The sequence below is a fragment of the Aspergillus steynii genome, assembly GCF_002849105.1.
Source record: "Aspergillus steynii IBT 23096 chromosome Unknown P170scaffold_5, whole genome shotgun sequence".
In the NCBI taxonomy this organism is placed as follows: Eukaryota; Fungi; Ascomycota; class Eurotiomycetes; order Eurotiales; family Aspergillaceae; genus Aspergillus; species Aspergillus steynii.
This window is the reverse complement of record NW_020194402.1, coordinates 1765656-1778155: the sequence shown is the minus strand read 5'-3', so window position 1 is coordinate 1778155 and position 12500 is coordinate 1765656. Positions and strand designations below refer to the sequence as shown.

The following is a 12500-nucleotide window of genomic DNA, read 5'->3' as shown; positions in this document are numbered from 1 at the left end:
GCACGCTGGTGTCTTGGACTGTCCGATCCCTGATCACATGGAATGGCGCAAGGACGAATGAGAAAAGAGTCGCTGGAATGGCTTCGAAGGATCGGTTCTCTTAGCTGGCACGCTCCATGCAGGCCCTGGTCCCGGGCGGTTAACGACCATCGAGGCATGCAAGGGACCATGCGGACGGACTTACCTGGACTTCAACCGTGGACTGGATCTCCCGAGTCGGAGCAGACGTTGAATTCGAAAAAGGAGAAAGTCTTGGGTGAGGATCAGGAGTGGATCGGGGTTACCGCCGCCCTCCGCGCGCTTGTGGAGAAATTCCCTATCGTCATTCATGTTGGCATCCCTCCGTCCTGCCCACGTTCGTCCTTATTTTCCGCATCGAACCCGCCCTTCGCTTCTCCTTTAATTCTCCCTAATTTCAACTTCCTGCCATCATGCCCTCCCAGCCTCTGCCCCCCGTCCCCCCTCCGCAATGGGTCGTGGACCTGAACTCCCCCAAGCCACGTTCCCCCAAGTCCGCCGCCAGCATCCCCGACCCTCCAGGTTTCTCCAGTCGCAAGGAAGGAGGCAAGAACGTACGTGTGCCTGGCTGGTTCTCGGCGACATCTACATAGCTGCTTTGTTGTCTCAGGGCATTTCGCTAATCCCAGATCCCCCCAGCAGCGATCACAGCAACAGTCGACCTCCACCTCCTCCGCATCCAAGCCCGTCGAAACCGATACCCTCAAGCTGAAAAAGGCCTGGGAGATCGCCCTGGCGCCGTCTAAGCAGATTCCCATGAACGCGATCATGATGTACATGTCCGGAAACAGCCTTCAGATCTTCAGTATCATGATGGTGTTCATGCTCTTCAAGGGCCCCATCCAAGGCCTGATCAACACCAACACCGTGTTTGCCAAGTTCGAGACGGACGGAACAAAGGGGAAACTCCTCGGAGTGAAGGCGATGTATGTGCTGATGCAGTTGGTCTTGTTGGGGCTTGGGGTGTGGAAGGTGAATGCGATGGGACTGCTACCGTACGTTTACCTGATATCCGATCGGATCGCCAGTGCAGATCAGATCACTAACGCGGATTCTCCGATAGGACTACGAGGTCGGATTGGCTAGCTTGGGAATCTGAACGACAACCGGTGGAGCGAGCGTACTTTGCTTTGGGCTGATGGGTTATGTCGTTGGAGGCAGGGAGTAAGGCAGAAAGAATACGGAGGGAAATGCTTGTTGCAGGGCAGTTATGTTGGATCTCTCGGTTAATCTCTGGTTTTTAAGAGCGTGTATACTTCTACAGTTTTGCAGGAATATATGATACGAAAGTTCATGCCTGATCAGCTCTCGTCGCGAGATCGCGCCAATCGCTGCGTCTAGTTCATGTACAGATTCATGACCACTCTTGGTATATTCCCCTGTCGGAACAACCCTCGCACCCCAGCTTCTCAAGGGGACTCCATCAAATTATGAGGGTGGCTTATTTCCGTGCGCTCACAGCCTTCCGGCAGGCATTGTAGAAGACCTGGCAGAATTCCCACACATCCACGTAAGTGTTATATAGAGGGGCTGGAGCAACCCGAATCACATCCGGTTTCCTCTCATCAATGACGACCGCGTGCTCTTCCAAGACCTCCAGGACAGTGTCCAAAAGACCGGGTTGTAGACGCAGACTAAGCTGCGCACCGCGCTCGTCCGGGTTTGACGGAGTGATAATGATGAAAGGCTTATCCTCGGGCGGTGCGTCAAGAGGATAGGTTAGAAGCAGGTGCTCTAGGTAGCCTGTGAGGTCTAGGGACTTTTTACGAATCTCGGCCATCGATGTCCGGTTGAAAAGCTCAAGTGACGCAGCTACTGCGTTGATATCCAGCACGGATGGGTTGGACACTTGGTATCCTGCTGCGCCGGGCTGGGGCAAGAAGTCTGCAAATGTTAGCATTGCATTCGTTGGTGTTGGTTATGATTCAGGCAATAGAGGAGGAGGGAGAGAGCTCTTACTGTTGTTCATCAGGAACCTGGTCTTCTTGTCTCCTCCCCACCAGCCGGAGAGTCGTGGTCGGAAGGGTTGACCGTCGCCATCAGCCCGGTCCATATCCACTTGCCCATGTCTTTCATGAACAAATATGCCCGCCATGCCGCCAGGCCCGCTGTTGAGGTATTTGTAGTTGCACCATGCTGCAAAGTCTACGTTCCAGTCGTGCAGGTGCAAGTCGACATTCCCTGCCGCGTGAGCACAGTCCCAGCCCACGATGATGCCTTTCGACTGAGCATGCGCGGTGATTTTTTCGATGTCGAAATATTGGCCGGTGTAGAATTGAACCGCTGAAAGGAGGATGACTGCGGTACTCGAGGCATGCTCATCAATCACTTGCAGTATTTGCTCCGCCGTCAAAAGAGGACGATCGGTGTCCTTAGGTTCGATGAGAACCAAGGCATCCTTTGGATCCAAATTATGATGCTTAATTTGAGATTCAACGGCATACTGTATACTCCACATGTTAGCCAGCCCCTCTGTATATCTCGCGGTGAGATTATGAGTCTGAAAACCTACATGATCACTTGGGAAAGCCTTGCCTTCGATAATGATCTTGTATCGATCCTGAGTCGGCTGATAGAAGCTTGCCATTAAAAGGTGCAGGTTAGCCGTCAGGGTGCCCATGAGTGCCACTTCGCTCTGCAGTGCTCCCACGACCGGAGCCATGAGCTTTGCGCCGGCGTCGTCAACGTCCACAAACGGTGGCAGAAGCTGGTCATCATGCGGAGTAAAATGACCAGTGACGCCTTTCATGGCCCAGGTCCGCAGATAATACTCGATGTACCTCCGCGTGTTGCGAGGCTGCACCCCAAGGGAGTTGCCACACAAATAAATACACCATGAATCATCGGAGTTGTCATGGGCTATTTATGAGCAGAAATTAGCGGGAGAATATATAACAGGTGGTAGCGGCTAGCAAGGTTATGTGAACGCACTCTCGTCAACAGCCAATGACTTTCTCTTCAGATCGGTCTTCGAGGGAATGATAAACTCATCGCGAAAGGCACGTAGCGGGTCTCGGGCATCGAGAGACTCGGCATATTCCTTGCTGTAGGCCCTGATATCGTCCTTGTAGGGAAGCGGGGGTCGATTCTTGATGCCTCGGACCTGAAAACCCATGTTGAACCGGGACGTGTGATAATCTAGTACGGAATAGTTCGCTAAGCACTATAGCCTCGCGAGGGATATGAGTATGGCTTCACGGTCGAGGGGAGGGGGATGACGCAGGAAGATACGAGACGCAGACCGGGTGTGGTTGCCGCGGTGGCGGAGGTTTTACGTTGACGGACTTATCAAGATTCCATGCTGATTTGTGAGAAAACAGTTACTTGTTCAGCCAGCGTTATTGGCAGTTTTTATTCCGGTCGTTTGAATCTCCGTAGGATCCAGGGTGACCTCAGCTTCAATAGTACTATATCAAAAGGAATAACATCCCACTGCTTGATCTTCGGCGGGGTTGTTCTACTTGTCTACTGTAGGCTGACCAGCTGCTACATATCCCGACAATGCATCGGTAGAGGGGAAATTCTCCTCTCTAGATGAAATGCCATCTGGCCACCGGCTGGAATAGTTCCGATATCCCAATACTCCCCGATGTCCCCCATATAGATAGGAACAAGGTTCCTCATGGCGTTGAGTGGCGTTCGGCGTGGCCACTCCGATGGTTTAGGCGAACTGGGGGGTGTCCTTGGGTCTCCGATGTCATTTCCACGTCTGTATCTTGCTCACCATGATGGTAAATCGAGCCGGCCTCAATCCAGTAGGACGAGAAGGAAGGAAAGGATGAGGATGAACAAGGGAAAGAAACGACATGCAAGAAGAAAGAAAGAAAGAAAGAAAAACCCCCGCGATGATCGGCGGCGATTCTGCCGTGTCTTTCCGAGGACCTTCAGCCAATAACGTCATGCGCAACCCTCTGACTAACGAGACGATAACTTGATATATAATCAATGGCCTGAAGTTCCCCGGTTCTTTTCCTCAGACCATCATTCTCGAAACTAAGAAGAGATCGTGGTCGCAATCATGTCCTGTCCGATATTATCGTCTGCCGCCCGCCGTCTATCGCGAACATCGTCTCGCACGGTAGTTTCTGCCCTCTCGCCTTCCAGACCGGCTGCGAGCAGTTTGTCCGCATGCTTTTGCGACTCGGCCATCCACCGACCGTTCTCCCATCTTATCAAACCCCAGAAGACTCAGATCGCTCGAACTGCCTCTGTACGAAACTGCGCTTCGTTCCTCAATGCGCCCCGTCACCGTCGCGCCTTTTCCGCCTCGACTGTCCGCCGAGCAACCAAGCCTACCCTTAACCCGAGAACCGGCGAAGATGGCAATACATTGATGGTGGAGATATCGCCTCGTGCTGCAGAGGTAGGTTTATCGATTTGATTTCACTTCAGTCTTGTCGAGCAGAATGCACAAAGTGTGGTGGCTAGAATGCGCTGGGGATAGACGGGGAAGCATCTGTGCCCTGTGGCGAGGACTCGGACAACATACAAGGGACTCGGAGAAGCGCGCAAGTGGTCGGGAAACCGCAAAGCTGGCCGCGATAAGAGCCTTGCATGGGAATGAACGAGTACATACGACCACAGGGTGAGGAGAACAGGGCTTCCCGTCCGCTCAGCCGTACTTAAGCCTCACGCCGGCCGGTTAGTAGTTGGGTGGGTGACCACCAGCGAATCCCGGCTGTTGTATGTTTTTGCTTTTTTCTTTTGTTATTTATTTATTTGCTCACTGATTTTCCCACTCTTAATGATCGTTTCTATACTTTCTGCAATGCATGCAAATGACATTGGCTAACCCCATCTCAGCGTCTCCGCGAAATCACCGACCCAACATCCTCTCCCTCCGCCACCAAAGAAGAGAACCCGTACCATCATCTGCGCATCACCGTGACCAGCGGAGGCTGCCATGGCTTCCAATACATGATGTCGCTGGAGGCCGCGTCGAAGATCGACGCCGAAGAAGACACCGTCTTCGAGGCCGAATACACGCCCGAGGAAGGATCCCCCCAAGGGCCCGGCGAAGCCAAGATCGTCATGGACGAGCCCTCGCTGGAGCTGCTGTCCGGCAGCAAGGTGGACTACACGATGGAGTTGATCGGCAGCCAGTTCAAGATCGTGGACAACCCGCGAGCCACCAGTAACTGTGGCTGCGGGACGAGCTTCGATGTCAGTGATTAAGGACTGGTTTGGTTGGATTAAATTGCATTGGTGATATCGTGTACCATATTTGCATCCGAGTATAGATAGAGTAATGCCTACTGTGTATACCCTCCTCTCTTACCTCATACCTCGATGATATTTTTACTGTTGGGATTGGTGTATTTAAAATGATAGAAGGTCATCATCTATTTCGTCATGCGAAAAAACAAATTCTACCATATCGTCTGCCCACTTTTGGAATCCTTTCGTGCTGACATGCAGCAACAATCGGACATTCGAACAGAAACAATAAAACAGACCAAGCACAAGCATTGAATACGCCCCAAACAAGCCTCGAGATTCGATTCGAATTTTGTATGCACTCCCAGACCTGTAACCAGAGCAGGTCCGGGCTTGCACAACCCGGAGAGTAAGGAAAACAAAAGATATAAAAAAAAAATGGATCAGAAAAGCATGAACAATGAAAACCATGTGTGAAATTAAAACAGAGAGAAAGCAAAAAGAAGTTTTCATGATTTTGATGCTGTGGGGTGGGAGAGAGAGGGAGACACAGATCGTGCGCTCTGAACACCATGTCTCTGTTTTTCTTGACACCAGTGATTGTGGCTCTTTCCCACCACTGATTTCCAACCTGCAAAGTCCAAGTCGCCTCCGAGTTTTTGAGTATTTGGTCGGGCAAACCAGGTATGGTGAGTCCGATGGCTTCCCCCGCTTGGGAAGTCTTGCTTTCGAAAATGGTCCGTTTCAAGACATGACGCGTATCTCATTCTTGGGTCACTCGCGCGCTATCTCCGAAATGAATACGGTATTGGAGAGGGGACCAATTTAGTACACACGGGCGAGGTTTCGCAGGTACCAGTCCACCAGACGACGTCCGGCCTTGGTCTCGCTGACGTGGATTAGGTCGTTCTCAAGCGCATAGTCCAGGTCGTTGGCGCTGACGGGCTCGCCCTCCAGGAGGCCACCCTCGACCCAGCGGACCTGGCGGCTGCGCTGCTTGTTCACCAGCAGCCAAGAGCGGAGCTTCTCGGGCTCAACCTCCAGGAAGCCGGCCAGCTTCTTCAGGTCCATGGTGGTGTAGAGCTTCAGGTACGAGCGGATCGTGGGGTTGAAGATGGTGTTCTTGACCTCATCCATGAAGATGGCGGTGTGGTGGTCGACGGGGTCGACGTTGACCGACGGGTTGTCGAAGTCGGGGGGAGTGGGGCTGATGAACTTGGGGCAGGCAGAGCGGAAGAGCTCCTCGAACAGAGGAAGGGCGTCGGGGCCGCCGTGCTGGAGGCGGATGAGCTGCTCGCCGTACTTCTCACGCAGAGCGGAGTGGATGGTGTCGTCGAGACGAGTGGGGTGGAGAGCAACGCAGATGGCAATCAGGGCGTACATCTGGTCGTTCTTCTTGGCGATGGCATCGTAGCTGTTGCCACCCTTCTGGAAGTTCTTGGTCCGGGAAACGTAGACCAGGATGTGGCTGAACATGCGGATGGCGTCGCCGTAACGACGCATCATCATGTACGAGAATCCCACATAGTAGTAGGTGGTGAAGTGGGCGGCCATGACGCGGGCGAACATAGCCTTCTTGTTCATCTCGATGTCATCAAGGGTCTTGAGGGCCAGGCTGAAGTCTCCCAGCAAGCAGTGAACACGCAGCAGACCAATGATGGAGAAGTATCCCAACATTTTGTACAGGGGCCGCGAGCCGTATTCACCGGCAAAGGCCAGGGGGTCCTCGCCACGCTTCATGGCAGCCAATTGCTCGTTGATCTGCGATCGTTGAATGAGGGAGTAAAGGACGTTGAGCACGGAGTAGCAGCCCCAAGTGTTCGGGTTCTCACGCAGGAGCTGGGCCTCCTCCTCGTTGGAGCCGCTGCGGGCGACGCGGTTACGGTAGCGGCAGAAGGACTCGAACTGGTAGATGAACTCGTCGATCACATCCCAAGCCCAGTAGTACTATTGAAAGAGGAAGAAACCACCGATTAGCACCATATGATTCAAACTAGCCCACCGCACACATCAACGGCGGACCGGCTGGGTGCGCATTCTAGGATCAGGGCAAACCGCTGTAATCCACGGGGAAATTGGGCACAATAAATCAGAGACATACGGAAGGAACCTCCAACTCCACGGGGCCATCCGAGTTGAGGATGTAGTGGAACAGACTGCAGTAGTTGTCGTAGCTTGCGAACTTGGTCTCCAGCGTAGCCTGGTATTCCAGCGGGGTGGCAGCAGCAGCCAGCTGAGCCTGGAGATCCTGGGTCTGGGAGCCACCTCCCAGGGACGTCGTCCGGTCCAGCTCACTCATGCCATCGTCGAAGTTGACCTGCTCGCGGTAGTCGTTGACGAGCGCTTCCTCCTCCACATCGGACTCGTCGCCCAGGTTGGGGTGCGCGTTGGCGCGCTCTTCGTAGGACATATTGACAAGAAAAATGGTCTGCCGAGATGCAGGAATGTATCCGGGAGGCGATCGACGGGGAAGGTCGGGGTGGGACAGAGCGCGTCGGTAGGCGTGGCTCTTCGGCGTCGGGGGTGTGGGATTTCAATTGTTTCCGCATCGAATTTTGAGGGTTTTCGCTTGGACGGTTTGTGCTTATCTTATCTGCGCATAAAGGCGGAGATGAGTCAGCTATGCTCGGAGGCTGAGGTAATCGGCCAGGCTGGATGGCCCGAAAGGGTATCCCAAGGCAGGTTGGGATCGAAGTCCAGTGGAATTCCTACAGACTCGGCTGCAAATGCTTTATCGATTCCGGCTGCTACAGACTAGGCATTTGAAAAATCACATCCTTGTCTCTCCAAGTAGCACTCCAGAACCACGGTCATTGAATGCTTTTGGCTATTCGCCCATCATACTACAGAGTACTACCTAGGCCATAAGTGTACTGCACTGTATTGGAATATCAACTACTATGTTGCGTGAGACTGTCTCTTGGGGCACAGTTCGTTGTAGGTCAAGAATATAGCATGTAGCAGGAATCAAATGGGGAGTTAAATTCTGATTTCTCCTTCACTAGGTAGTATCTGTAAAAGATACATCGTCTTGGTGCCTACTGTCTCTGGTAGGGGATCGTCTCAAGCGGAATACTGCATAAGAGTCAGCAGCACATCAGTGTTCTCTCTCTGTATTTCTTATTTTTTTTTTTTTTTTTTTTTTACAAAAAAAAATGTTATAATAACTTCCCGCCCCTGCCTGTCTCTGGAGGGAAATACGCCCCGGAACAGCCAACACCCACAGACCCAAGTACCTAAACCAGCATACCAGGATCAGGCTGTGGGTAAAGAGCTCAACGTACTGAGCCGTAGCAGCGTATTATTGGGCCTGTAGGTAATCGGTAGACACGTACGCAGTATAGGACTGAACGGTCCATCACTCCCCACTCTTTCAGATTTGCAGCCTATGGTCAGCCTCAGACCGTGGCAGCAATCCGGATGAAAGAATGGGCAGGGCAGAACATGGATGACGGGAATGCGATACTGTTTCCAGACCAGACCACAGCACGGTGGTTGGTTGGGAGCCTTCGCCTCCTCCGCCCTGCGCGTCATGGGCTCCAGTCCCGCTAATCCCCCGTCGACCAACCTCTCTCGCCTTCCCTCTCTCCCTTCTCCATTTCTTCATTCACCTGCCTAGAATGTCCGTGAACGGGGTCGTGAGATGCATAAAATCCTCGGGAAATTGACGCCAGTCTTATTCCAATCGTCCGGATTCAAATTTTAACCGTGGAGCGTCTAGGTAATCAACATACAGTCATGTTATGATCATAATTCTACTACCATGGAGGATTAGTGTATCGGTAACTGCTGGCGTCCGAAATTTCCTGCGAACGTCCACTCTCCTACCCTCTGTGTTCTTCCTGCAGAACTCGAAATCCCGGCTCGGGCGCAAAATACCTCATCATATCCCTAGATCGATCAGCGAATCCGACCGAAGGCAAGGAGTTCGGGGGCACGTACTATCGTGGGACCCATCAAAGCCATTGCGAAGACTCTAATCCCTTGTGATCGAGCACTGCAATGGCCTCAGGGGGCAATGGGATTCTCAATTGCTCTGCCCTTTTTTCGATATTGTGAATCATGACTTGAGCCTGGGAGAACCTCTTGCTGAAGGCGACTAAGAACCGGCACAGTTCGATGAAAGATTCTTTGAGCTCTTCATCCTCCAAAGCAATGAGCAAGACCAGGGCACTCTGGTTGGTGGGCCCAAGCATCTGTCTAGGCACATGTCGAAGCCCGTAGGCCTCGTGATGAATGCGAAGGCTTTGCGCAATAAGGTTCGCTGACTGCAGCCGAGCCAATCTGGCCTGTTCGATTTGGGCCGGTTGTAATACTCTCCCACCTTCGTGCTCGAGGAAGAACCCGAACAGGTAGATGGTGGTATAGTAGCATTTTATACTGCGGTCGGTGTTAGGTCGTTTGTGTTTCGTTGGCAAGACAAGGCAGGTCTTCGTCCTTACTGAAGATACAGAATGTGCGGGATTTGGTCCTCGTCAACTTGCAAAACATCTGGCAGTCGTTCCAACCACGTCGCCAACCGAGTGTATAAATTGTTCGCCGCTACCCAAACATCCTCCATTCTAAACTCGAGCGCCTTCTCATATAACAAATCTTGGATGTCCGCAACAATCTCACTCAGATCTGTGGTGTGAACCATGACCGAGGCGAGAAAAGCTGGCTTCGCAGCATCATCTGCCTGGTTCATCCGAGGATACGGTTTCCAATCTAACTCATCGTCGAGCTTGTTCTTTGTGAACGGCTTGAATCTGGGGCGCGCAAGGTTTGCGGTCTTTCCGGATTCCAAGGAGACCTGGCTGCTCAAACGTCAACCAGTGGATTAATGAGACGCGTTGAAAACAGGTGCATACGAATTCAGGGCAAATATCCCCCAAGCAGTTATCACCCCGGCATACTGCACCTCCATGTGCGTTTTCTTCCACTCCTGGTGGCCCGACCTTGGGGTTTGGAACATTCCAATATCTTGCGCAAGCTGCACAGCTTGTCTCAGCATTAACCAACTTGTTTTCTTCGCCTGAAAACTCAAACTAGAAGTTGTTAACACAAGTATTCATGCAACGGCAGGTTCGGGTCTGAATACACATACACACAGCTCATAATAGCGATAGCCTGGATATTGGATAATGACGCATGGCCGTCTTCGGCCTCCCATAATCTCTCTGCCTCTGTAAAAAAATGTTTACCTTTTGAACTTAGGTCTCCAGGGCAGGAAAAGAGTTCAGGGAAATCAGAATATGCCTTATATTAATCAGAAGATGTCGCGAATAAGAGGGTCTTCCGGGTGCACCTTACGCTGCCCATTGCGAGAACGCTATTTACGAGCAGGGGGCTGCAGAACGCTGAGTTTGTGTCCCCCTTTCTCATGTGCTCAATGAACATCCTTTGGTCAATGAGTTGGGACAGCGGGTGGTCCCATGTGAAGTATAAAGAGATCAAATGTGAAACGAGGTCGTTATCCTCGGTGACCCTTGTCCAGGGTTTCGCTGGTACTCGGAACACCGGACTATCACAGAGCCTCTCTAGAGTTACCCTCGAAACACCTGCATAAACACCGTGATGAGGAGCGACATCCTCTGCGTTATTCCCGCCTTTAACGTTATCCGATGTGGCATCGATCATGTCGACAGTCGGTGCATCTACGGCAGTGGCAACGTCGTTCAGAGAAGGGGTCTGCCGGATCGTTTTCAATATAAACTGGACTTTCTCCTCATCCGGTGATCTGAGTGACTTCAGCAAAGAGTTCAGCAGTCCTCGACAATATTCCAGCTCCCCGAGGGTGCGTTTCGCGGCGACTTTGCGTCTTAAGTCGAGGGTCTCGTCAAAAACACATTCGGCTTCGGTATTCTGACATGCTTTGCAAGGTGGCGGACGTCCTGAGCACTATGATCCAAATAAGCAACCGTTAGCGCCTACGTGTAAAAAAAGGATCATGGAAAAGGAAGCCAAGAGAGACCCTGCGTCTCAATTGTATTCCAATGGCTGTAGCCCGTCGTGGTGCATCGTCTTTCTTTTACCCATCCTCCATCCCCCACCTGGCCAGGGCAATTCTCGGTGCCTCACTTTCTGACAGGACAAAAACAGGGCGATAGATCACCTTTCTCTTCGCTTGCTTGCATGGCAGGCATGCAGTGGAGTTTTTTTTCGACTTTGTTACGGGTGCCCCCGGGTGCAAAACGGGGCCTCGGGGACCCGGGGCCAGTGTTGGGAGATGCTTGTCTTGATCTTCCGGGTTCATCTTGAGGTGTCGAGTCTGTTTCGTGTGAGATCGTGGACGGGTTCGAGTGTTGCTTATATTCTGGATTTGCCAACAAGTACGAAAAAACCACCAGTGCGGCGATACAGAGCAGGACTCTGAGAAACGGCGCCTGCAGATCGAGCTTGCTAGCAGCACCACACTGCCGGACGCCTCTTGTCTCGGTACCCCTTGATCTTGCGGCCCGCAAAACCTTTACCGTCTATCAGGGCGTCAACAATCTCTCTGGGAGGGATGAACAGCCATATCCTATATCAGCGACTCTTCACGGGTTTCTGATGAGAGAAAATCTTCTCGTGTCCCAGAGGGGGTTAGCAGGGGAAATTGACAGCGGATGCTGCTGCAGCCAGCAAGTTCCTTTGCCAGAGAACAATTAATATACCAAAGAGAGGGGAAGAATGGAACCCTTGGTCCACAAAGGGGGGGAAAGGAGGAAAAAGAAAAAGAAAAAGAACCGAATACGGAAAAAGAGAAAAGAAACAGGATAGAGGGGAAAGGAGCAAGGAAGGGGAGAGGGGGGAAGAAATCATCCAATAAGGGATGCACTGCATCTTGAAGAAAGGTAAAGAACGGTCGGCGGAAATTGACGCAGCCATCGACAGCCATCGACAGCCATCGACCGGCAGTCTGGAACCACCACTTGCGTCCATGACAGCAGCGATATGAATGGCGAAGCTAGAGAGAGCAGACACGCATCAAGACCGGGGTCGACCCGATTATTAATGGGTGGGGTCATGGCAAGAAGCGACACGGCATTCAGCCATGATTGTTGACCTGACAGGCTCGGATCCCGACTTACGGGATTTGGGCTACGGTCTTTCCATCCATCATCTGGACACCCTCCTGTCTCTTCCGCACAAGTCAAGCAGCCACCGGCATGCATCAGCTGTACACGCTCTCACACCTCCAGGAGGACCCTTGCGCCTCCACCGCCGTTACCTTCAGTGCCTTCAGTACTCCAGAGCACGGTTTACATGGGTTTGCCGGAGATGGCGTGGAGCGGGCCAATGTCAACAATCCAGTCCAAGAATCAAAACGGCTGCTTTGAGACGGATCAGTACTCCGACTATAT

The 12500-nt window shown here is 52.3% G+C and overlaps 6 protein-coding genes across 6 annotated transcripts; 2 read left to right on the top strand and 4 right to left on the bottom strand.

Annotated features, from left to right (window-relative positions):
* The first annotated feature begins 13 nt into the window (after positions 1-13).
* P170DRAFT_437765 (ER membrane protein complex subunit 4) lies at positions 14-1318 on the top strand. Its single transcript, XM_024849439.1, has 3 exons — positions 14-572; positions 661-1013; positions 1082-1318. Exons 1-3 carry the CDS (start codon positions 432-434, stop codon positions 1155-1157), a joined length of 570 nt encoding a protein of 189 aa, XP_024703358.1. The 5' UTR covers positions 14-431; the 3' UTR covers positions 1158-1318.
* On the bottom strand, positions 1314-3245 carry bna5-1 (kynureninase). The gene is made up of 4 exons (XM_024852329.1): positions 2950-3245; positions 2531-2877; positions 1978-2461; positions 1314-1902 (listed from the first exon to the last, which is right to left on the bottom strand). The coding sequence occupies exons 1-4, from the start codon at positions 3131-3133 to the stop codon at positions 1460-1462; spliced, it is 1458 nt and encodes a 485-aa protein (XP_024703357.1). The 5' UTR covers positions 3134-3245; the 3' UTR covers positions 1314-1459.
* Positions 3246-4273: 1028 nt separating this feature from the next.
* Positions 4274-5193, top strand: P170DRAFT_320456 (HesB/IscA family protein; the record flags this gene model as incomplete). Its single annotated transcript, XM_024843308.1, has 2 exons — positions 4274-4381; positions 4822-5193. Coding segments are annotated over 2 exons (480 nt in total), but the record flags the coding sequence as incomplete, so codon positions are not given.
* A 139-nt stretch (positions 5194-5332) lies between these two features.
* Positions 5333-5874, bottom strand: P170DRAFT_204810 (uncharacterized protein). The gene has a single exon (XM_024842780.1). It carries the CDS (start codon positions 5747-5749, stop codon positions 5369-5371), a length of 381 nt encoding a protein of 126 aa, XP_024703355.1. The 5' UTR covers positions 5750-5874; the 3' UTR covers positions 5333-5368.
* A 126-nt stretch (positions 5875-6000) lies between these two features.
* P170DRAFT_427193 (putative eukaryotic translation initiation factor 3 subunit EifCl) lies at positions 6001-7585 on the bottom strand (the record flags this gene model as incomplete). Its single annotated transcript, XM_024847761.1, has 2 exons — positions 6001-7122; positions 7277-7585. The coding sequence occupies 2 exons, from the start codon at positions 7583-7585 to the stop codon at positions 6001-6003; spliced, it is 1431 nt and encodes a 476-aa protein (XP_024703354.1).
* A 1546-nt stretch (positions 7586-9131) lies between these two features.
* Positions 9132-11410, bottom strand: P170DRAFT_476697 (putative C6 transcription factor; the record flags this gene model as incomplete). The annotated part of the gene is made up of 6 exons (XM_024853373.1): positions 9132-9555; positions 9618-9971; positions 10026-10202; positions 10262-10413; positions 10468-11055; positions 11330-11410. 6 exons carry the CDS (start codon positions 11408-11410, stop codon positions 9132-9134), a joined length of 1776 nt encoding a protein of 591 aa, XP_024703353.1.
* Positions 11411-12500: the final 1090 nt, after the last annotated feature.